We start from the raw sequence: 22335 nt of genomic DNA on the forward strand, positions 1-22335 counted from the left end.
CTGAACCTACAAGCACAGTGTTAAAAGAAGATACTTAACAATCGATACACATTTTTCAATAATTAAAATCACCATTCCATGAAAGAGTGACATTGCCCTGCCAGCTCAGGAAATAAGGCACAGTACACATGGACAGTACACCAGTTCTCAGGAAAATAGAATGTGAAGATATTTTTAACCCAGAAGATTTATACAGTCAGACTGACACATCACCAGTTCCCCTGTTTTACTGTTTCATTCATCAATATGTTGTCATATACTGGGTGTCTTAGCTGATGAGATGAGAACGTTATTAATGTGTAGCCATCTAGTGGCACCTCTAAATTATACAAATTTGAACTCACTGCCAACCACTCATTACATTTATTCATTTAGCACATGCTTTTCTCCAAAGCAACTTCCAGTGAACTCTATATAGTGTTATCAGCCCACACACCTTATTCACCATGGTGACTTACACTGTTAGATACACTACTTACAATGGGTCACTCATCCATACATCAGTGGAACACACTCTCTGTCACTCACACACTATGGGTGAACCTGAACAGCATGTCTTTGGACTGTGGGAGGAAACCAGGGCACCCAAAGGAAACCTACAAAAGTCACAGAGAGAACATGCAAGCTCCACACAGACTGAGTGGGGAATCAAACCCACATCCTCTCACACCACCCAAGAGGTGTAAGACAGCAGCGCTACTCACTGTGCCACCAATTAACAATCACAAGTTGGCCACCAAATCCAAACAACAACTCTCCACACAACATCAAACGCACACACTTTCTGAACCGCTTGTCCCATATGGGGTCACAGAGCCTACCCGGCAACACAGGGCGTAAGGCCGGAGGGGGAGGGGACACACCCAGGACAGGACGCCAGTCCACCGCAAGGCACCCCAAGTGGGACTCGAACCCCAGACCCACCAGAGAGCAGGACCCAGTCAAACCCACTGCACCACCACGCCCCCGTCCACAACATCAAACAGTATCGACCCAAACAATAAAAGATACAACAGATGGCCTGAGAAAAAGGAAGCAGGAGAACTTACAAAACACCATGTGTGTGTGTATGTGTGTGTGTGTGTAATTGTGTGGCTTTCTGATCTCATTTCTTCTTTGCCAGACAGGGTCTTTACCCAAGGAACCTGTCTTCTTCCTTGTTGAGAGGCAGATTTAATCTGTTTAAGGAAAATAGTGCACACTTTTATATGAATGACCCCGAAGCCTTCTGATCCCAGTTGGGTCTGCAAATTCAAGAGGCAGTTTATATTATCAAAATACCTAAATACTCACCTTTACACAAAAAATGATTATCACAAGAGCTACAACCAAGAGAATCAGCAGGATTATGAAAAGGAGAACCAATAGCTCAGTAGACACAACAGCATGTTTAACTGTTACCGCATCTGCAAGTGAGAAGAATTGAAATAGAATTTTTGCTTTTTGATGTGCATTTTAATAGCATATTCCAGGGTCCAGGTGCCTGGTGTTCCTTCAGCACTATTAATGCTATTACCATTTCAAAGTTTTAGAAAAGGTAGTTAGTTCCCGGGGTGCGGTGGCGCAGTGGGTTGGACCACGGTCCTGCTCTCCGGTAGGTCTGGGGTTCAAGTCCCGCTTGGGGTGCCTTGCGCTGGACTGGCGTCCTGTCCTGGGTGTGTCCCCTCCCCCTCCGGCCTTACGCCCTGTGTTGCTGGGTAGGCTCCGGCTCCCCGTGACCCCGTATGGGACAAGCGGTTCTGAAAATGTGTGTGTAGTTAGTTCCCTTGAAACAGTATTTGACTAGTCCATTTTAAAGATACAAATTCTCTTTACAGGAAATTTCAGTGTAATGACTCTTGGCTTTTGACATGCAATTTCGATTTGCAGAACAAAAAAAATCAGCAGAACAAAATTTATCAAAGCATGTCCTAAAAATCTGCAAGTTGTATGTAGCAGTAGTGAAGTCCAGTAATCAACGGTAGTTGGTGCATCTGCATCCAGATGTGTCCCGTTCTTGGTATGTTAAGAATGTTGTCATGCCGGAACAAGGGACAGCAGAGCGAAGGTGAGTGGGAATCAAACGCGGGTTCTGTTTAATGAGCAACAAATCCAAAGCACGAGACAAAAGCAGTACTTCGGGACAGGCGTGGGTCAGGCAATGTGCGTTCGGGGGTTTCGAGGACAGACAAGGAACGTAGTCGATGAAACGAAACGAGGTCAGAAACCAGAACGCAGAACGGACGGGAGTCGCTGGAGAGACTGAGGTTGCGGTTGCTTTGTGCGGGTTCTGTTGTTGAGTAGCCCACGTGTCCAAAATTTATGCCTGATAACATATACCCTGATTGTCCAGTTTACCCATTTTAGTTATTCATGACTGTATTCTTGAGCACAGAGCTGTAGATGGCATCACTGTCACTCTCCTTGTTTTCTTCAAATCTTATTAGAATAATAAATATATTTATTACAAACCCATTTTCTGAAAAGTTGGGATATTTTCTAAAATTCAATAAAAATAAAAATCTGCAATTTGTAAATTCTCTTCAACCTTTTATTTAACTTACAAAAGTACAAAGAAATTACTTTTAATGTTTTGACTGTCCAGCTTGATTGTATTTTGTAAATATAAACAAATTCTGAATCTGATGCCTGCAACACACTCAAAAAAAGTTGGGACAGAGGCAAAGAGTGAAAAGTTTATAGAATATTCAAGTAACACGATTTTGAAAGATTCCATAATAAGCAAGTTTATTGGTAACAAGTGAAGGTATCATGATTAGGTATAAAAGGAGCATCCACCAAAGGCACAGTCTTTGCAAGCAAGTTGTTGGTGATCAGACCCACAATGGTGGTATCGTCAGCAAACTTTATGATAAGTGTTGGAGTTGTGACTGGCCACATAGTAATGTGTGAACAGGGACTACAGCACCGGGCTCAGGACGCTTCCCTGTGGAGTGCCAGTGTTGAGGATCAGTGAGGAAGAGGTATTTCTGCCAATCCACACACGCTGGGGTCTGTTGGTGAGGAAATCCGGGATCCAATTGCACAATGTGGTACTCAGTCCCAGACCTAGTAATATGTGGATCAGCTTGGTTGGGATGACAGTGTTAAATGCTGAGCCAAAGTCCACAAATAATAGCCTCATATGTGTGCTGCTATAGTTAGTTTTTGGTACATTGATAATGATTCTGCTTGGGTCAAAGTTTGAGCAAGTATTGAGCATATTTAAAGGTAAATTGTTTTTCATGTTCTTAATAGGTAAAATGTGAAGTGGTGCCATCTATTGGCATTTCCTTGTGTATTTTCCATATTACTGAGAGTTTTACATTTCCTATCTTGACAAGAAGTAGTTGTTCTCTTCGGTGCACATGGTGAACTCCTCTCGTAATCTCTCCACATCTCTTCCATCCTCAACCCTGCAACAGCATTGCCTGTATGTTTTAATTCACTTTATTAATGTTATAGTCTCTGTTTTGTCACAGGATGCTATAAATTTGAGTAATGTTAACTTATTGATGGTGTTACCCTACTGAAATACTGTATAACAATTCTGATAGTGGTTTTGATGAGAGTAAATCTTTAAGGATTATTTTGTTTAATGTATTTGTTTTTCTTGCCTTATGCCTGTGTTAAAGCCTTCTGTGTCACTGCACGAGAAGAGCGCTCTATAAAAATAAATTGAATTTTGACAATGTATATTTACTCTTGTACATTAGACCAATAGTGATGCTTTACGGTTTATACTTATTTAGACATTTGTTGTTGATATACTGTATGTTCATTTCTTTGTCTTTAGTTTCACTCCCTGTCTAAAACCATTAAACCTGTGGGCAAAAGAAACACTTGTCTTCAGAGTCATGTGAAGCCAGGCTGGAAGTTTATCTATGAAACCACTAAGGCTGTACAGATGACAGCACAATATGACTTCATTTCCTGTAAAGTCTGCCACCCGGATAAAAGAATTACAAATAATGTCATTATTAAATATCTCGTAATATTTAAAAAAAAAAAAAAAAAAAAAAAAAACTGGTGGGAGGGATTTGTCTATCCTGTGCACCGACTCGAACGATGAACCTCGGTGCAGAAAGTGGTAGGTAACAAACTAGGTTTGCTTGAGACTCATATCTGCAGCTACGTCTCCTTCTCTTAATGTAATGCATAAATTGTACTTTTGCCGAGATGTGCGTCGCTGGCGTCTGCTAAATGAATAAATGTAAATGACGGACAGAAGGCTCACCTCAGTGTAAACAGCCAGCACAAGAACTATATCTTAGTGTTCCCACAACAATCACTGATGATTTTAACTCAGCTGTAAATGTACAAAGTCACTAGGACTTCATCAAGACAAACAGCTACCGTTTGGTGGGTTTGCCATTTCCGAAACATTCCTACTCCAACAGCAGGACTCCCACCTAGGTTCTCTACAGATACTTGTAAAATAAATCCCCACTTTATGTTGCTAATAGGATCAATAAAAAAGGCTACCTAAAATATCACCAAATACATCCAGTTCTCAACAGTTTAATATTACTGCTCAATTGTCCTGGACTGAAATATTAAGTCCTACCAATTTCAACACAGTAAGACACAGGGATATGTCTGCTCTGGGGTGTAACTAGGCATGGGGGGGTCACAGTGGTGACCTTATGGTTAGTTTATCATTACAATCAATATTTGTACTAAAAAAAAAATTAAATGAAAAACAGGTTCCTCTATAAATGTTATGACACAGAAATGGAGTGCCATTTTACACTGTTGCCAGTTTCTACATGACTAGTAGATTTAATTTTTTACCATTTATAGAGACCTTAACTACATTTGTTTCACTGACCTGTTAAGGATGTTTTCTATTAAAAATGTATGGAATTAGATCATAGACTGAAATTTTTTTAAAGAATGTCTAGGTCATTTGTATATAGATTATTGGCATTATATGAAACATGAGCATGACTAAACAAGGTCATATGGAGTGGTTTTTCAAGTTCTTAATATTTACTCCATTTGCTCTTATTAGTGAGCAATCTAAATGTCCAGTATCTGGGTGTCTAATATTCTTTCTCTTCAGTGTTCTCTTCACTTTGTCCCCCAAACACTCTGCTCTGTCCTTATACACTGAACATCTCTGTTTTCACTGTGACAAAGATATGGGACTTGACTACAATAATTATCATTGCGCCACATCTTCACTTGGCTATGCTATGGATAATAATATTCACAGGGAATGACCACAGCAGATCCTCTCACTGCACACACCAATTTCTCTGGATACCACACAGGCAACTGACCACCCAGGACCCCTGGAACATATTAGCACTGTCATGAATACAGTACAGGAGAGTATAACTAATATTCTGGCAGTGAGGTTTTTGAAAGCTTTAGTCTAACAGATGTGGATTTACACTCATGCTCATGAAACAACCACATAAACAGTATGAAATCAGAACCTATCCATATCGTATTTCATAGTAGGAAAAACAGAAACTGTCTGTACTAAGTATAGATTGATGAAGGGAAAAAAAAAATTTAAAACAATTTTGAAATTGAGAATTTCAGTCTCTGAGATGAACATCGTCATAAAACGTCACGACCAAACACTGTCTATAGGATTTCAATGATTGGACCCTGAGTGCGCCAACTTTTATTCAAATGTTTTCAAACCCCAAAAACAAAAACACCAAGCCAAAAATCTTTCACACAAAACCGTGAAACTTCCAATGAAAATCGTTCCAGTGCACAGCAATGAACAGTGACTCACAAACAGTGGTGAACACGGGTAAACTAACTGAGCAGTGAACAAGCGCCCCCAAAACAGCATCCTTCCCTCCCCACAGCTACAGGTAGTACAGGAAGTCATCCAGGTTAACATTGGGCTGGCAGTGGATGCTCTGGCCAACAAGGAAGGCCAGCTTATGGGCGTACTGGCAAGGAGCTGGCACTCGGATGACTCCCTGAAAGAACAGGAGGTGGCACAGCAGTTAAGGAACTCCAGGCCAACTGGTATATGTTGTATTAAAAGCACATACTAGGGGGAAGTCTACATTTACAGCATACCTGCCAGTTGTAATACAGGTGGCATAGTTTATAGGTGAGCCTCTGCATGTGGTCAGGCTTCAGGCCGCTGCTATCATACACCACGTTGTAGTGGGTGGGTCCAACGGTGCCCAGGCGTACGGCCTGGCTGATTATGTAAAAGTCGTACCTAAAAAACAAAGCAGAAGCTTCTTGATCCCTGCAGACATCACTTCCATAACCTTGTTACACAACACCAAACAGCAGTTCTTTGCTTACCACTCAGGGCGGGTCACCTCTGTGTCAATGACTGTGCCAGGGGGCGGGTTTCCTAGCTTCCCATCAAGTCGAGCAAAGAACCGGGTAGCAATACGCTTTGTCACCACAATCACGCTGAGCTTTGGGCTGTGGGGGGAGCATGCATCTGCATTTCACCATTCATTGGCAATGTAATCAGGTAGCCACATGACCCAAGATCCATTGCAGCTCAATACCCATAACCCATGTAGGGCTCCGTTTGTTAGAAAAGGAGGACTGCAGATAGTGCCTTTGAGCATGACACCCTCACCTACAGCATTCGAGTACAAGCCAAAGCTGTACAAAAAAAGCAGGCCTAAAAAAACACTACACTCCAGGTAAACCCACTTGTAATCTTCCCCCACAGCACGGATGCACTCCATGATCTGAGCCACTTCGTAGTCCACGACACTGTGCAGCATGCCCTCACCCACGCCGTCCCGGTAAATGACGATGCGCTGTGGCATGCATCTGTTATACTTCATCCAAGTGTTGAGTGCCTCTGCAACAATGACCCGTGAGCATTTCAGTTAGCTTTCACTTGGAGTCAACCATCTGCCTGTCACCACTCTGTGACCTAGAAGCTTACCTCCCAGTGCCACCTTCAGAGCATCCATGATCTCCTGCCCACGACTCTGGAGCACACATTTTGAGAACCACCTGCCATTGGGGGGAACCAGATGGCACATGTAGCAGAAATGCTTGCAGAACCACATTGAGAAGTACAAACACACACACTGCAATATGGCTAGAAAAAAAAGGCATCAATAACACCCTCCATTTCTGCAGAGAACTCTGGGGCTCAGAGGTCTCACCTAGACATTCCCTGGTTGAGGCTGGCCACCAGTGCACCGATTGAACGTCTACCCGCAGCAGTGTCATGGTAGCAGTCGATACCCACCACCATCAGCTGCTTGAGCTGCACAACAGACGTTAGTCAAACTAAGGTGGCATGGCAGCACAGCAAGTAGCACTGCTGTCTCACAGCATCTGGGTTGTGTGAGAGGACATGGGTTCAATCCCCACTCAGTCTGTGTGGCGTTCACATGTTCTCCCCGTCTGTGTGGGTTTCCTCCAGGCACTCCGGTTTTTTTTCCCCCCCGACAATCCAGACATGCTGTTCAGGTTCACCCATAGCATTTGAGTGATAAGAGAAAGTGTGCTCTATTGATGTATGGATGAGTGACCCATTGTAGGTAGTGTATCTAGCAGTGTAAGTCACCTTGATGAATAAGGAGTGTAGGTTGATAAACACTACATAAAGTTCATTGGAAGTTGCTTGAGAAAAGCATCTGCTAAATAAATAAATGTACACTACCTGTGCAACCTGGTGGTGTGAATTATGACGTTACATACTGCCATTCTTCTGGACACAACCCACACTCTCAGCTTTATGGGTTCTTTAGAGCATGGAGTGCCATTCACACAGACTACTGGTTCTGAACATCTGTGGGTTTTAAGGTACCAGCTTTTACTATGTGTGGCTGTTCATATTGCACCCCTGAATATCAGTGAAAGGGGAAAGCACGTTCTGTTGTGTACCACTCACACACTGATCCTAGATCAGTCAAACAGTGAATCAGAGAAAGAAATAATGGCTGTGTAGATCTTAAATTCATACTGAACCAAAAAGGTAAACATACATGGCCTTTCCCAAAGCTACAGATATAGAACATGCAATCCACTTCTTGTCCCAAGGAGTATCACTGCCCCAACTACTTCTAGGCCAGCAGAACCTACCGGAATCTCCACGCTCCACAGCTCTCCCCCCATCTTGCAGTTCATTTGCAGGGCAATTTTGGTGGCAATAGTCAAGAGGGTCTGTGGCCGGCTTAGGGTGCGAGACAGCACACACTGGCTAGGTGTGGGGCACTCCACACACAGGTATTTCTTCACACAATCATATTTGTCCTTGCGGTTGCTGGGAAGGACACACACCACCTGACCAGAGAGGTTGAAAGAGTGCAGGGCAATCTATCATCACAGGCCTCCGTACATCATTTCCACTGCTGACACACCCAGGACTTTTCGTGAACAACCTCTTAGATGTTCAATGGTGCAACAACAGCAACAGTTTTTGCAGACTTTCACCTGGAGCCTTGAAACTGAAACCCCAGGACGTGCAGCCTTCTTCACTCTTGCCACACTTTATTAGTGACATGTGTCTCACAAACAGGGGGTGCTAAAGACTGAGTTTCACTGAGTCTTACCATCTCTGTGCCAGGACCCACATTCTGCTGTAGAGCCCTCAGCAGACCATCTTGTCGATCCTCATACTGAATCCTGTGAGCAAGAACAAGACAAGTGCTTTCACTTGGAAGCACTCCGATACGAACCAGGACACACGTGGCCCAGGTTCACACCAGCGCGTTGTGTGGGGTTTCTACATGTAGAGCTGTCTCACATGATGGGGCGCTGCATCCGAATGCCCAGTGGCTGCGATACTCGACCCAGTGCCTGCACCAGAGCCTGAGCCTCTTGGCAGTTACGCCGTATGTAGAAAAGAATCCAGCTGTCCAGAGGACGACTGCTGATCAAGGGCACACCTCTCATCTCCTTGGTCCAGTCAGCAGCCCAGGGATTGTACCCATACTGGCCAACAGAGGATCAGACACTATGATCAAATTGTACTTATTTTTCACTGATTATTTGTAGTTACTACACTGATCATGATTAGTTAGATGTATGGACGAGTGACCCTTTGTAAGTAGTACATCTATCAGTTTAAATCACCTTGGTGAATAAGGTGTGTGGACTGATACTACACAGAGTTATTGGAAGTCACTTTGGAAAAAATGCATTTGCTAAATAAATAAATGTAAAACTGGCCAGCTGATAGCAAAGTGTTAGTGTTGCTGTTGCTGTATTTAGTTCTGATGAATGCTGGTTCAAGATTGATCTACTGCTAGTACCCTTGAGCAAGACACTACCCATAACTGTTTCAGTAAAATTATTCAGTTGTATAAATGGGTAAAGAGCTGTAGATATTTCACCACTTCAATGCTTTAGGGAGAAGTGTCAGCAAAACATAAAATGGTGTTCATAAAAGTCTGTGCAACAAACCAGATACCTGGTTTTGCTCACTGCAGTGGAATAGTAGGGTATTTTTCCATGCAATAACATAAAAGTGGAGTACAGGAAGGCCTCTGAACATCCCCAATACTTCCTGTTGGACTGACACCCCTTACCACTCTGGGACCCTGCATGATCCTTTCGGTGGGAAGGATGCGAGCTGGCAGAGGAAGCAACTCGTTGTCAAAGTTCAGACCCCAGGTGTTTAGTTCCTTCTGCGCCTCTTCGCTACTGTAAAACACAATGGAGACATTTCGCTGCCCCGGTGCTCATCTGTGTGCTAGGGAAGCAGGAGGACACTAGACAAGCTCCATTTCTTTTAGCCATTTGTGGACGTATACTGGGATGAGTTTTTTTTTTTTTTTTTTTTGTCGTCCAGGAGTTTCACACTACTTCCAAATGAATGCCTTAAGTCAGTTCCTGTCTCAGGTATTTTGGGAGAGTGTATAGCCACACATAGGGATGCATAGCAAGGGCAGAACAGACACCATATCAACTTGTTCAGTCAGTGCAAATTTGCATTGTTTACATACACAGATTGCATGATACACTTGTGTCGCTTCTTGCATTAAAAGTTAATTATACATTAACTATTGTATGCATTGCGACACTTCTGAAAGTGATTAGAATGCACTTACACAATCATACAATTATGTAGATAAGTATTTGGACATTGACAATTTTAATCATTTTGGTTCTGTATACCACCACAATGGATTAATCAATCGAGGTGTGCTTTAAGTGTAGACTTTCAGCTTTGAGGGCATTTACATCCAAATTGCTGGAATGATATAGGAATTTGAGTGCTTGGTTTGTGTCCCCTGCCTTTAAGAGACAAAACATATTTGGACAATTGGCTGCTCAGCCATTTCATGGCCAGGTGTGTGTTATTCCTTCATTATTTCATGCACATGTAATCCAGATAAAACATCTAGAGCTGAAGTATGGCATTTGAATTTATAATCTATTGCTGTTAACACTCAATATAAAATACAAAGAGCTGCCACCATTGTTAGGCTAAAGGGGGAAAAAAAGCCTCAAAAGACAGCAAAGACTTAGGTATGGCCAAATTAACTATTTGGTACACTGAAGAATGAACAAAAACACTGGTAAACACAGGAACACCAAAAGGCCCAGGTAACCACAGGTAACTGTGATGGATGACAAGAATTCCCTCCAGTGGGGGGACCCTTACAACAGCTAGCCAGATCAAGAATACCCAGGAGGGACAAAGTAAACAATCAAGAGAAGACTTCAGAGTAAATAAAGAGGGTTTACCATAATATGCAAATAATTGGTAAACCTCAAAAAAGAGGAAGACCAGTTGAGAGTTTGCCACAAAAAAAAAAAAAAAACCCGCCACACAACACACACCATCTTAAAAAAGGCCTGTGGAGTTCTAGAACAGCATCCTATGGACACTTCAGACAAAGATCAAAACTGTACCAGAATTACTAAAAGAGTATGGAGGAATTAAAGGAACTGCTCATGAGCTGAAGCATACTACATCTGTGAAGCATAGTGAAGGTGGTGTTATGGCATGGGTATGTATGGCTGCCAGTGGAACTGGTTCCCTTTTTTTTTTTTTTTTTTGACTGCTGACAAAAACAGCACAATGAATTCTGAAATGTATAGGGCTACATTATCTACTCAGATTCAGCCAAATGCTCCAAAAGTCATTGGACGGAGCTTCAAAGTGCAGGTGGACAATTATCCAAAGCATACTGCAAAAGTATGCAAGATTAAGGCATAGAAGTGGAACATTCTGCAATGGCCAAGTCTATCACCTAATCCGAATCCAACTAAACATGCATTTCACTTGCTGAAGGCAAAACGCCCCAAGAACAAGCAGGAACTGTAGACTGCTGCAGTGAAGGCCTGGTAGAGCATCACCACAGAAGAAATAGCATCTGGTGATGTCTATGGGTTCCAGACTTCAGGCAGTCATTGACTGCACAGGATTTGTAGCTAGGTTTTTTTTTTTTAATTAAAAAAGGCAGCTTAATAAATTGTTAGTTTGTCAAAACTCTTTTGAGCCCATAAAATTAGGGGGTTATGTATAGAAACGGTTGCTATTCCTACAATATTTGACAAAACCTTTAAAGCTGAAAGTCTACACTTAAAGCACACCTTTATTGTTTCGTTTCAGAGCCATTTTGGTGGTGGTGTATAGAGCCAAAATGATGAAAACTGTCATTCTCCAAATACTTATGGCTCTAGGCATCTGTGATAATTCTATAAATGCGACATATTAGCTTTCGTCAGTGTACCATTTATCTGTACACTTTTGGCCCTCTGCTGTGCATAAAACCAATTAAAAAAATACTGAATATTGATTGTTTGTTAGCAAGGTTTGCTTCTGAGGTGCACAGTAGACAACTACAAAGTAGCTGAACAAGCCCATGTAGACGTCCATGCAACATTAAGAGGAATTAATGAAGGGAATCTGCTTCGATACATTATGCTATGATAATCACTTCAATAATCAACTTCATTTGTGTCCAATTTAAAGGGATCCGATGTTTTAGCCTAAATGGTTCTTGCATGTAAAAAGTTACCATTAAAAATTATGTTTTAAAGTTATGAGAGTGGGCAATATGAAGGGTTTTTCCAGTAATTATTACACCTTTGTAAGGCAGGGAAAGACCGCAGTCAAAGTAACTTTTCTGTCTAAACATTCCACTTGTCACCCCTCTCCCTTCATACTTGTGGATACTGTTGACGAATCTGAGTAGGCGCCTCTCCCTTTGCTCGGGGTTCAGACGGGTGTGGGCAGACAAGTCCTTCATGATGTTGAAGTCATTGCGCATTTTGTCCGTCAAGCCTGCACAGCTTACAAAAATCATCTTTAGAGGGGAATCAAACACCCTTTGTCCAGGAAAACAGCAAGAGACCAGAGCCATACCTGTCAGGTAGCAGAACTCCGGGACCAGCATGGCAGGGCCAGGCGGCGGTTTACCTGATGGACCCAACCTCTTCACATAGCTGACAAGGAGGACTTGATTTAAGTCAGTGACCTCCAGCCCATATTGCTGTGAAGAAGCAAAGATGTTGTTCTTCACTGTTGGATGAACATGCTGTTATGCATCTCAGAGCCCAGCACACCAAAGAGAACTAAAATGTACTAAAAAAACAAAACATCTTTTCCATTATTGCTATATGGCTCATCTCCTTGGCTTCCTAAGGACACTCAGGTCCTGTGGCAGATGCAGGCTTCTACTGCAGATGTTCTACCAGTCTATGTGTTTGACAGTTGATACCAAAAGGCTCAGTTCTGCCAATCAGACTGGACTCCGAGGAGTTTATACAATGAAGGACTCAAACGCCTAGCCATTATGGACTAGGACTCAAACCCTGTGCATGCCACCCAGCCTAAACAAAGTGCGGTTTCAAGGAGCAAATGGACCTTCTGAGCTCAGGTCCTGCTTCAACCCAACATGCTACTGTAGAAGAAACCCACCGTCTTGAAGTAGTCTTTGAAGCTGATGACAGTGCCTCCCCTTGTGAAGGTGTTGCAGGGTGTGTGGTCCCACGCAATGTCATCAACCCTGTAGGTTTTGTTGTTGTACCTTGACAAACAAGTACAGCCTGCTAGCAACTGGGCATGTACCAGCCTCTCTTTTATATTGGGGCAAAAGTTGGTCCCAGATGAGCGGCAGGCTTACTTGGTCAGCACAACAAGCCCCACCAGCTCCTTCTTACAGGTCTCAACAAAGAGCTGGGGTCCATGCTGCTGCTGCATGCAGGTCATGTAGTCGAGCACCGTTTCACTCCGCAGCACCTTGTGGCTGATGTCTGAGCACAGCATGATGCTAGACTCGTATTGCCGAATGGTGGTAGTGAAGCCCGGCCAAATAGTTAATCTGGTCATAACAAACAGACAGAGAGAACAAAGGAGGATATGAGTTGAAGCCATGTTGCAGCAGTGCAGTTTATTTTCACGGCACACTTTAAAGCCAGTTTTCATCCCCAGTTCTGAGACACAGGACTCAACCAACCTGTGCTGTGGAATGTTAAGAGGGTCTTGGGGGTTGTAGTAATGGCGGCCAACCTGCTGCATGTTCAGAATCCTCAGGACTCTAGAAAAGGAAAACAGATCCACTAAAGTGTAGTGTGAACACACAGACACAGCTGTAGTATTACAAGATAATTAAATTTTAAAGAAATAATGCAGGGGGAAAACCTCCTGAAGATGATGTTATAAAACTGGAGGCACACAGGTGAGGTGGGAGGCAGCTCATTGGTCAAAGTTACTGTGATCCTGACCTTCTCACCATGCCTGGTCTCACTGAAAAGAACCGTCTCCTGCAAACCGACATTTACAACACCATTTTAACCCCTCATGATCTACTGCATCACCTTGCTGTTATAAAAAAGAAGTTCTGCTTGATCATCAAAAGAAAAGGGAAACACGAGTCCATATATTACCACGTCATGGAGCCTCTTGGGCAGGAAGAGGATGGCTCCATCAAAGGTGCGTGCAGGTCCCAGTGCGTCTTCATGCTGGAAGAGTAGCGCCGAGCGAAGGCGGCGTGACTCCATTTGAGGGTTGTAGTCCACATGGTACTGGTAAAGCACCCACTGAGGATGGGACAGGATGCGGAAGAAGTTGGCTCTCAGCTCAACTGCAGTTCCAGAAACACCTTGGGGAGAAGGACAAGCATTACCTCAGTATCTGACTGTGACCTACAATCAGTTCACATCTTCATCTCCTTTATTCACAAGGGTCAGGTTGCCAATACTGGCACTCTTGAAAGTGTTGAAATAAAGTGGCTTCTGAGTTGCACGCTTTTGAAGACACCGACCTCTATCAGGGTTTTACTAGTCTAATTTCTAAAATTTAGATCTGTTGTAAAGTGAAAATGTCTTTGTCCTTTTTGGCAGTAAAATGCTCCCAAACAGAATAAGAGCCAAGATGAACAAAACGCAACACACAGTTAAACTGATCTACATTACTGTGACTTGGGGGTGGAAGTCACTCATGGAGCTACAAACTGACTTCTGGCTCCACTTGTGTTCGTAAGTGGAGGAGCTACTGCATTGAATCACAATTTGCGAAATTATACCATGAATGCCATATCTGCTGCCATCCACCTTTCCCTAACCCATCTGGACAAAAAAAAAAAAAAAAAAAAAAAAAAAAAGACAACTATGTAAGGATGCTGTTCATTGACTTCAGTTGAGCATTCAACACAATCATCCCTCAGAAACTGATTACAAAGCTGAGCCTGCTGGGTCTGACTACCCCCCCCCCCGCAACTGGATCCTGGACTTCTTGACTGGGAGACCTCAGTCTGTCAGGATTGGCAACACCACCTCCAGCACTACCACACTGAACACCAGCACTCCCCAGGGCTGTGTGCTCAGTCCACTGCTGTTTACTCTGCAGCACACTCATGACTCAGTAAAGTTCAGTTCAAATCATATCATATCATCAAGTTTGCTGATGACACTACAGTTGTGGGCCTCATAAGCAACAATGACGAGTCAGCATACAGAGAGGAGGTGACCCAGCTTGCAGAATGGCGCAAGAACAAAAATCTCTAAATGTTGACAAGACTAAAGACATAATTATTGATTTCAGGAGGACCCAAGTAGACCACTCACCTCTGCACATCAATGGAACAGCTGTGGAGAGAGTCAAAAGCTCCAAGTTTCTTGGTGTGCACATGACAGAGGACCTCTCCTAGACCCTGAACACTACCTGCCTAGTCAAGAAGGCCCAGCAGCGTCTCCATTTCTTACGAAGGGTGAAGAGAGCGAAAATCCCCCCTCCCATCCGCACTATGTTCTACAAGGGGACGATAGAGAGCGTCTTAACCAACTGTCTCACCGTGTGGTACGGGAACTGCACAGTCTCCGACCGTAAGACCCTACAGCAAGTGGTAACAGCAGCTGAGGGGGGGGGGGGGGGGGGAAGAGTTCCTCTTCCCTCCATCGACTCCACATACAAAAACCGCTGCATCTGCAAGGCCAACAGCATTGTGGACAACCCCTCTCATGGACTCTTCGACCTGTTGCCATCTGGCAGGAGGTACAGGAGCATCCGCGCCACCCCCAGCAGACTCCTCAACAGTTTCTTCTCTGAGGCAGACTTCTCAACACCCAGCTACTTCCCAATGCTCAACTGGCTCCATTGACCAATTAACTTAGCGCTACACTACTCCACAACTGCCTACAGCTCACAGCCATACCCGTGCCCTATCCTTTGTATTTACTTATTCATTGTCTTAAGCTATGTTCTGTCTTGCATCATGGTCTCTGAAGAAATGACATTTTGTTCCACTGTACACAAGCTGTATGGAGGAATGACAATAAAAACTACTTGTAAACAAGAAGTCAATTTTATTGATATGAGCAAACCTCATTGAAGAATACAATCCCCTCAACGTGGCCCTGCCATCTCTAACCCAGAATAACAATGCTTTGTCCCCATCTGGACACACAGAATCTTCTACCTGTCTTGGAATCCTTCACATGGGCCATGGCCTGTCTGGTGTTCACTCCAACATCAGGGAATTCCCGTCGGCGGCCACCCCTCTCAAAAATCTTCACTTGCTGGAAGCCAGCAGAGATCTGATGCAAAACTTCATAAAGACAAGCAGTAAAAGATCAAATGTTAGAGTGTGGAGAGCAGCTGAAAACCAAGTTAGCTGAATGAGTTAGTGACCATATTGATTAACATTATTTCCAATATTTTAAATACACACACACCCCTCTGCCTATTACCATAGAGCTAGTCACACATTTTTCCACCCAAATTAACACAAGAGTTAGATGCTCAACTTACATTAACATTTTATTGACAAACAGCACTCGCATGTGTAAATGATACTCATTTCTTCTAATGCTGGTCAGATCTCCATTGTTATGTTACTGTGCTTGATACTATAGACCATATCCCACTGAATAGACTTAAAAGCCTGGCTGGTCTAAGGGGTACTGTTCTGAAGTGTGACTCATTTAGCTAACCATGAACAATGTTTGGAAATCTGATGACTGCACCCTCTCCATCTCAACTACGATTCGATATGGTGTGCCACAGAGCTGTGGTAGGTCCATTGTTCTCACTCTATATGTCACCATTTTCTTTGCAAACACAACGTAAGTTTCCACTCATATGCCGATAACACACAGCTATACATTTTTTTTTTTTTTAAGCCCGATGACCCACTACATGTAGTGTGTTTAGCCAATTGTTTTACCAATATAAATCCACACACACACACACACACACACACACACACACACACACACACACAGTCTGAAGCAGCTTGTCCCAATCAGGGCTGTGGCAAACCAAAGCCTAACCAGGCAGCAGGGCAAAGGCTGAAGGGGGACACACCCTGGACAGGACACCAGTCCATCCCAAGGCACCCCAAGCAAGACTCAAACCCCAAACCCCTCCCAAGAGAGCGGGACCTGGCCAAACCTGCTGCACCACAGCACCTCCCCACTAATATAAATCTATGGATGACTACATTTTTTTAATCTCTAAATGCCACTAAAAGAGGTATTTGTGGTGGGTAGTGATGCCAAAACACTTGACACAGTCACACCAATCTTTACCACAAATGGTATTAGCTTCAAGTGTAGAGATTGAGTGAAGACTTTGGGTGTTTTGTTGGACGACAAGTTGTCATTTATATCGCACGTAAACGCTTTGACTAAATTGTGCTTTCTTCAGTTAAGAAATATAGCTAAATTAAGGCGATTCATATGTAGGCAGGATGCTGAGAAACTGGTTCATGCTTTTGTTTCAAGCAGGCTGGACTATTGCAATGCTTTACTATCAGGTTGTCCACAAAAGACTGTATCCAGGCTACAGTTGGTACAAAATGCTGCTGTGAAAATTGTCACTAGAACTAGAAAGCACAACCATATAACACCGGTACTGAAATATCTGCATTGGCTCCCACTTACATTTAGAGTCGATTATAAAATCCTCCTTTTGACCTATAAGGCATAGCTCCGGCTTACCTTTGCAAGATTATTGATTCTTATATCCCAGGATGATATCTCCATTCGTTGGATGCGGGTTACCTTAAAATACATGTTATCAATAAGACCTCAGTAGGAGGTCATGCCTTTAGCTATAGAGCACCTAAACTGTGAAATAGTCTACCAGTTACTGTCTGAAATGCCCCATCTGTCCCAATCTTCAAATCTAGAGTAAAGAGACTTACCTGATCACTTGAGCATATCACCACAAAATTTAATTCCACTCAGCTGTTTTTTTAAGGTTTTTTCCCCCACCGCTGTGTCAATACGGATTAAACTTATTTCTTCAAGTTATAAATTACTAATTATTTCTTATTGAGCATTGTTCCCTACGATAAGACCAGAGGGGACTGGCCGGCAGACGCACCCCATACTGACTGAAGATGACCAAGTGCCATGACGGACGAGACATACCTTGCTGAACTGGGAAATCAAGCTATAATATGACAACAATGCCATTATTACTTGTAACGTGGATCAGAATTCTTGATCTAGAATGCCCAGGAGAGGTGAGTAGCCACTGGCACCCACCCCCCCAAGGTTTTTTCCCCTCCCTCAACTTTCAGTAGGGAGTTTTTTTGCTCCTTTCCTCCAGGGCCAGTAGGCATACTTATAGCTTTATAAAAGCATTGGATAATGTACTACACCGGTCTAGTCAATTGTCTTCTTTGTTTCCTTGAATGATGCATTTGTTTCTTTGCTCTATGCCTGTGTCTAGATGCTGTATCACTGCAGAAGAGTGCTCTATAAAAACAAATTGAAGTGAACTGTTTAAAAATAAAAAAATAAAAAAAAAAAGCTTATTAGCTGATGATAGTAACTGAAGTCTAAAACCATGTAAAAAAAGGAACAACTTCAAAATGCTTTAACCTTTCCCCTTTAAATAAGCATTTGAGAAAGAAACTGCAGGAGTGGGATTTTTAAACTCAGAATCCCCCATTTCATGACTTAGGACTCCACATTTTAACACTCCCCTCCACCAAGATGACCTCAGAACACCAGATTTGTACACTAAGTTAACTCAAGGGAACTACATGTGAAAAAGGATTCAAACCAAGAGCCTTCACACTACAAGGTAAAGTGCTAACTATGCCACTATACGGCCAGTAATGAAACTGCATTTCAAAAATGAAAAACTCAACAACTGATAATATGAAGGTTGTCAATTCAAGCACCACTCCCCCAACTGCTGGAGGAAACATGACAAAGGAAGTAATTCTGAGCATTATACAGTCACATTTATTCATTTAGCACACATTTTTCTGCAAAGCAACTTCCATCAAGGTGACTTACAATGCTAGTAATGTTATGGTAAAGCTTTAAGTGTGATTTGTGTATGTGACCTGAAACTAACCCAGGAAAGAGTAAACACAGCTGAGGTGTATGCCCTGCGATGAGGGTACTTTAAACCAGTGACAATCAAGGGGATCCCTTGAAGGCAATTGTGCCTGTAAAACATAATAGTGGAGCAGTGAGACTAGCACATGAGGAAGTAGAACCCCAAAGTTACGATCCGCATCAAGCTAAGATGCAAGCAGGCTACGGTAGGCACCACTGTGACTTAGGACCGTTTTGGTTAATCGTCCTTCAAAATAGCGGCCAGATCCAAGGATCTGGACCGCATAATAAAAAAAAAAAGTGTCTGGTTAATCCAAAATTGTATAAAAGGTAATGTTTGCAAGTTGTCTGGCAGTTGCTCTGCAGACCAACTCGGTTTTATTACTCTCTAATAAAGTCTACTTGCATTTACAAAGTACCCAAAGAGTCTGATGTGTTGTCTCTGGAAACCACAACACTATACACTACTCGCAATGGGTCACTCATCCATACATCAGCATAACACATTTTCTCACTCACACACTATGGGTGAACCTAAATAAAGTCACTTTGGGCTCATCCAAGCAATGGAATGACAACAATGGCAAAGCACATCTATACTGCACACCCTGAAAGCATTAAAACCATCAGTGGCACTGAGTCCCTCCATTCTGCCGACTGGGTCCACTACCTTCCTCTGCCATTGCTCCAGGCGCTGCTCTCTGCCTTCCCCTGCCCACCAGTTCAGCCACCGGCCTTGTAACCTCCTGTTGGGCAGGCTTGGAGGTCAGGAAAGAGAAGTGACAGGTCAGGTAAACAGATCTACACCACACTCCAGCCAACCACTTTTTCCATTTTTTTTTTGTATTAGCAGCCAAAGGTGGGCTCACCATGCCTGGAGGTTGCATTTCACGGGCTTGGCTCCTGGCTCTGGCTCTTCCAGTCATCTTGAAGTATTCTTAAATTGCCTTTTTCTAAAACAGAGATGATGACCAAAGTCTTTAAACTGTACTAGAAGGAAAAATTAACATTTAATCTGCATAACTACTACAATTATTCAGTTTCACAGGGCATTTTCCATTAAAACCCAGGTGGGGCCACTTTACCTCAAGTGACTGTGCTGCAGCTTTTGAATGTGTGGTTGGAGGAGAGATCTCATGACTGCATGCCCTTTCTGATGTCAACCCTCAATATTTACCAGGGCTTGGGACTGCACTGACCATATACACACACACACACACACACACACACACACACACACACACTTTCTGAACCACTTGTCCCATACGGGGTCGCGGGGAACCGGATTCTAACCCGGCAACTCAGAGCGTAAGGCAGGAGGGGGAGGGGTCACACCCAGGACGGGATGCCAGTCCATCGCAAGGCACCCCAAGCAGGACTCGAACCCCAGACCCACCAGAGAGCAGGACCCCGTCCAACCCACTGCGCCCCCCCCTGACCAATATAGTATCACCATTTAATCTGAAGCACAAGTCTTTGATTATGGGATGAAACCAGAGAGTACCTGTTGGAAATCTAAGCAGCACAAGGAGAACATGTAAACTCCAGAAAGGTTGGGAACTCAAGCATACCTGTGAAATAACACCTGCATTTTATGTATAATAAGGAAGTATAATTATATACCGTTCCTTCTTACACTAGAAGGTCTACAGTTTTAAAGACTTTCTTAGAAAAGCTAAAAACTATCAACCACACGACACGTATGTGTTGCTGACGTCAGGAAATTCCTGAGAATGCAACACATTGATTCACTAGAAGAATGCATAAATGAATGTGTCCAAACCAAACGTGCCGAAATAAAGGAGGACAAAACTGAAAACATAACTGACACTACGGGGGGGGGGGAACGCATAAGTTAACACCTCTTAGCTATCGTGTTACTAACAGCCCGAATAGGAGCTGAAGGACGACTTCCCGCAAAGGGAAATTTAAGATGATTTATGGCCACACATCACAAACCGAGAGCGTGATTTTCGGTATTTGACTCAAATACTGTTTTTCATAAGTGAGACAAACTAAATTTTGAGCTAGTTTTTTTTTTTTTAATTTAAAATTTGGTTTTTAGTGTAACTGTAAGTCTCACTTATGAAAAATACTACTAGTACATGAGTTTTAAATTACGTATTATTCTAACACCGAGAAAACTGAACACGACGCTGGATTAGTTCACGTTAAGTTAAATAAACGTGAAATTCATTTCTCGACGACTTCTCATCTACCTCCGTGTTCGCGCGGACTGTCCAGGCGAGAGACAGACTCTCACAGAGTGAAGGACAAAAATTAATACGCGCTTCATCACTGATCCCGCGCGATATCCCTGCGCACGTCTCTCACTCTCACACCTTCCATGAAATCTGCTGTAACCAAAAAAATATCTTTTCATAGTCATTTAATAAATAACTACATTAATTAATGAACTGCCTATATTTGCTAAATACTTAGTAACGTACTGGGATCTATTTTTCTCTAGAACTAGAGATTTTACCGGTCGTGCTACTACGTAAAGATTGTCTTTTTTTTTGAGCCGAGTTAACAGAAACCTGTTTTACTAGCAACATAAAGTTTTAAAAACCAACCTGAGTACGTATACTTACCTAAGTTACTGGCCGTTCACACACCAGAAACCTATCAGCGGTAATTAGACATGGGTTTTTAAACGAGCAACTGATGCTGGTGGACGGGGCGGAGTGACGTCAGATGGATGACACGAGATGAACGGATAACCGTGCACCTAAAGATAATTATTACGTCCTATATATCAGCCCTCTCCCCTACTTTCCCTTTTCCGCCGTTTGAACCACAGTTTTTTTAAAGTGCAGGGATATAGGGAAGTTCTGCCCGTTTGCATCGCTTTCCTGCTAGAAGTGAATGTGGAAAGCCTTTAAATCATTTGTTTTAACCTGAAACTCTTCTCAAGTATAATACTTAAAGAGAGGTCTTTCTATGTGATTAGTGTACCACATGGGCACGATGGTTGAACGTGATCTGTGTTAATATTTAACTAAAATACAAATATTTTGTCCATGGAGTTTTGTCTGAGAATGACTTCATTAGCATACAGTATCTTCTGTCCTTCAGGTAGGTCATTGTAAGAGACGAGGCAGGAGAGAAGACAAGAGGTGCACTTGCCCCTTGATGAAGGCTTTATTTGCCCTTAGAGAAGGGAACAGGTAGGATGAGGTTTCATGCGAGGCTGGGAGAGTCGGGTCGGTCGGGACGCGTGCGTCGTCTCTGGGACCAGATTCGAGCTCGGGTTCGTCTCTGTCTCGTTCTCCTCCTCGGTCTCTTAGGGAGTGGGAATAGGGGGTGTAATCAGCCCCAGCTGTGGCTGTTTTGCCCCCGTCTCCGCCCCCTCGGGCCGCCTTGGGCTTGGCGTGCTGCAGTCATGTATGCCATTGTGGGCTGAAGTCGGTTGCTTCATATGTTGAAGGTAAATGTGTTAGTATGAGAAGATAAACTGTTTGGTGTGGGTGAGGCAGAGTGATGTGATACAAGTGAACATGATGAAACCCAAGGGAGAAGGTGAAGGAATGTATAGCACACCATAGTCATGTTCTGCTGTGGCACAAAACCCCATGTCAGAAAACAAGTACTGTATTATAGTCATTGCCCGGTTAACGTCACAGTTAGTTAGGGACC

The 22335-nt window shown here is 43.2% G+C and overlaps 1 protein-coding gene across 2 annotated transcripts; it reads right to left on the reverse strand.

Moving 5' to 3' along the window:
* Positions 1-5578: 5578 nt before the first annotated feature.
* Positions 5579-21441, reverse strand: piwil1 (piwi-like RNA-mediated gene silencing 1). 2 transcript variants are annotated; one of them, XM_018734403.2, is made up of 21 exons: positions 21291-21441; positions 19566-19649; positions 19367-19454; positions 15816-15944; positions 13786-14000; positions 13541-13662; positions 13356-13436; positions 13023-13220; positions 12818-12926; positions 12263-12389; positions 12064-12181; positions 9474-9588; positions 8690-8877; positions 8496-8568; positions 8026-8226; positions 7101-7204; positions 6875-6945; positions 6634-6787; positions 6268-6393; positions 6031-6178; positions 5579-5927 (listed from the first exon to the last, which is right to left on the reverse strand). In XM_018734403.2, exons 2-21 carry the CDS (start codon positions 19620-19622, stop codon positions 5811-5813), a joined length of 2541 nt encoding a protein of 846 aa, XP_018589919.1. In that variant the 5' UTR covers positions 19623-19649; positions 21291-21441; the 3' UTR covers positions 5579-5810. The 2 variants fall into 2 exon arrangements, with proteins under 2 accessions (XP_018589919.1, XP_018589920.1); XM_018734404.2 differs by lacking the exon at positions 21291-21441 and adding an exon at positions 20916-20962.
* Positions 21442-22335: the final 894 nt, after the last annotated feature.

The sequence above is a fragment of the Scleropages formosus genome, chromosome 6 (genome assembly GCF_900964775.1).
Source record: "Scleropages formosus chromosome 6, fSclFor1.1, whole genome shotgun sequence".
Classification (NCBI taxonomy): domain Eukaryota; kingdom Metazoa; phylum Chordata; class Actinopteri; order Osteoglossiformes; family Osteoglossidae; genus Scleropages; species Scleropages formosus.

Excerpts from the sequence above, each read along its gene's own strand:
- piwil1 (XM_018734403.2), bottom strand. The coding sequence starts at position 19,622 with ATGACTGGAAGAGCCAGAGCCAGGAGCCAAGCCCGTGAAATGCAACCT. Across the intron at positions 15,945-19,366 it reads TGGAGCAATGGCAGAGGAAG|TTTTGCATCAGATCTCTGCT; the intron begins GTAGTGGACCCA and ends GTCTTTATGAAG. Across the intron at positions 12,927-13,022 it reads GGGCTTGTTGTGCTGACCAA|GTACAACAACAAAACCTACA; the intron begins GTAAGCCTGCCG and ends TTGTTTGTCAAG.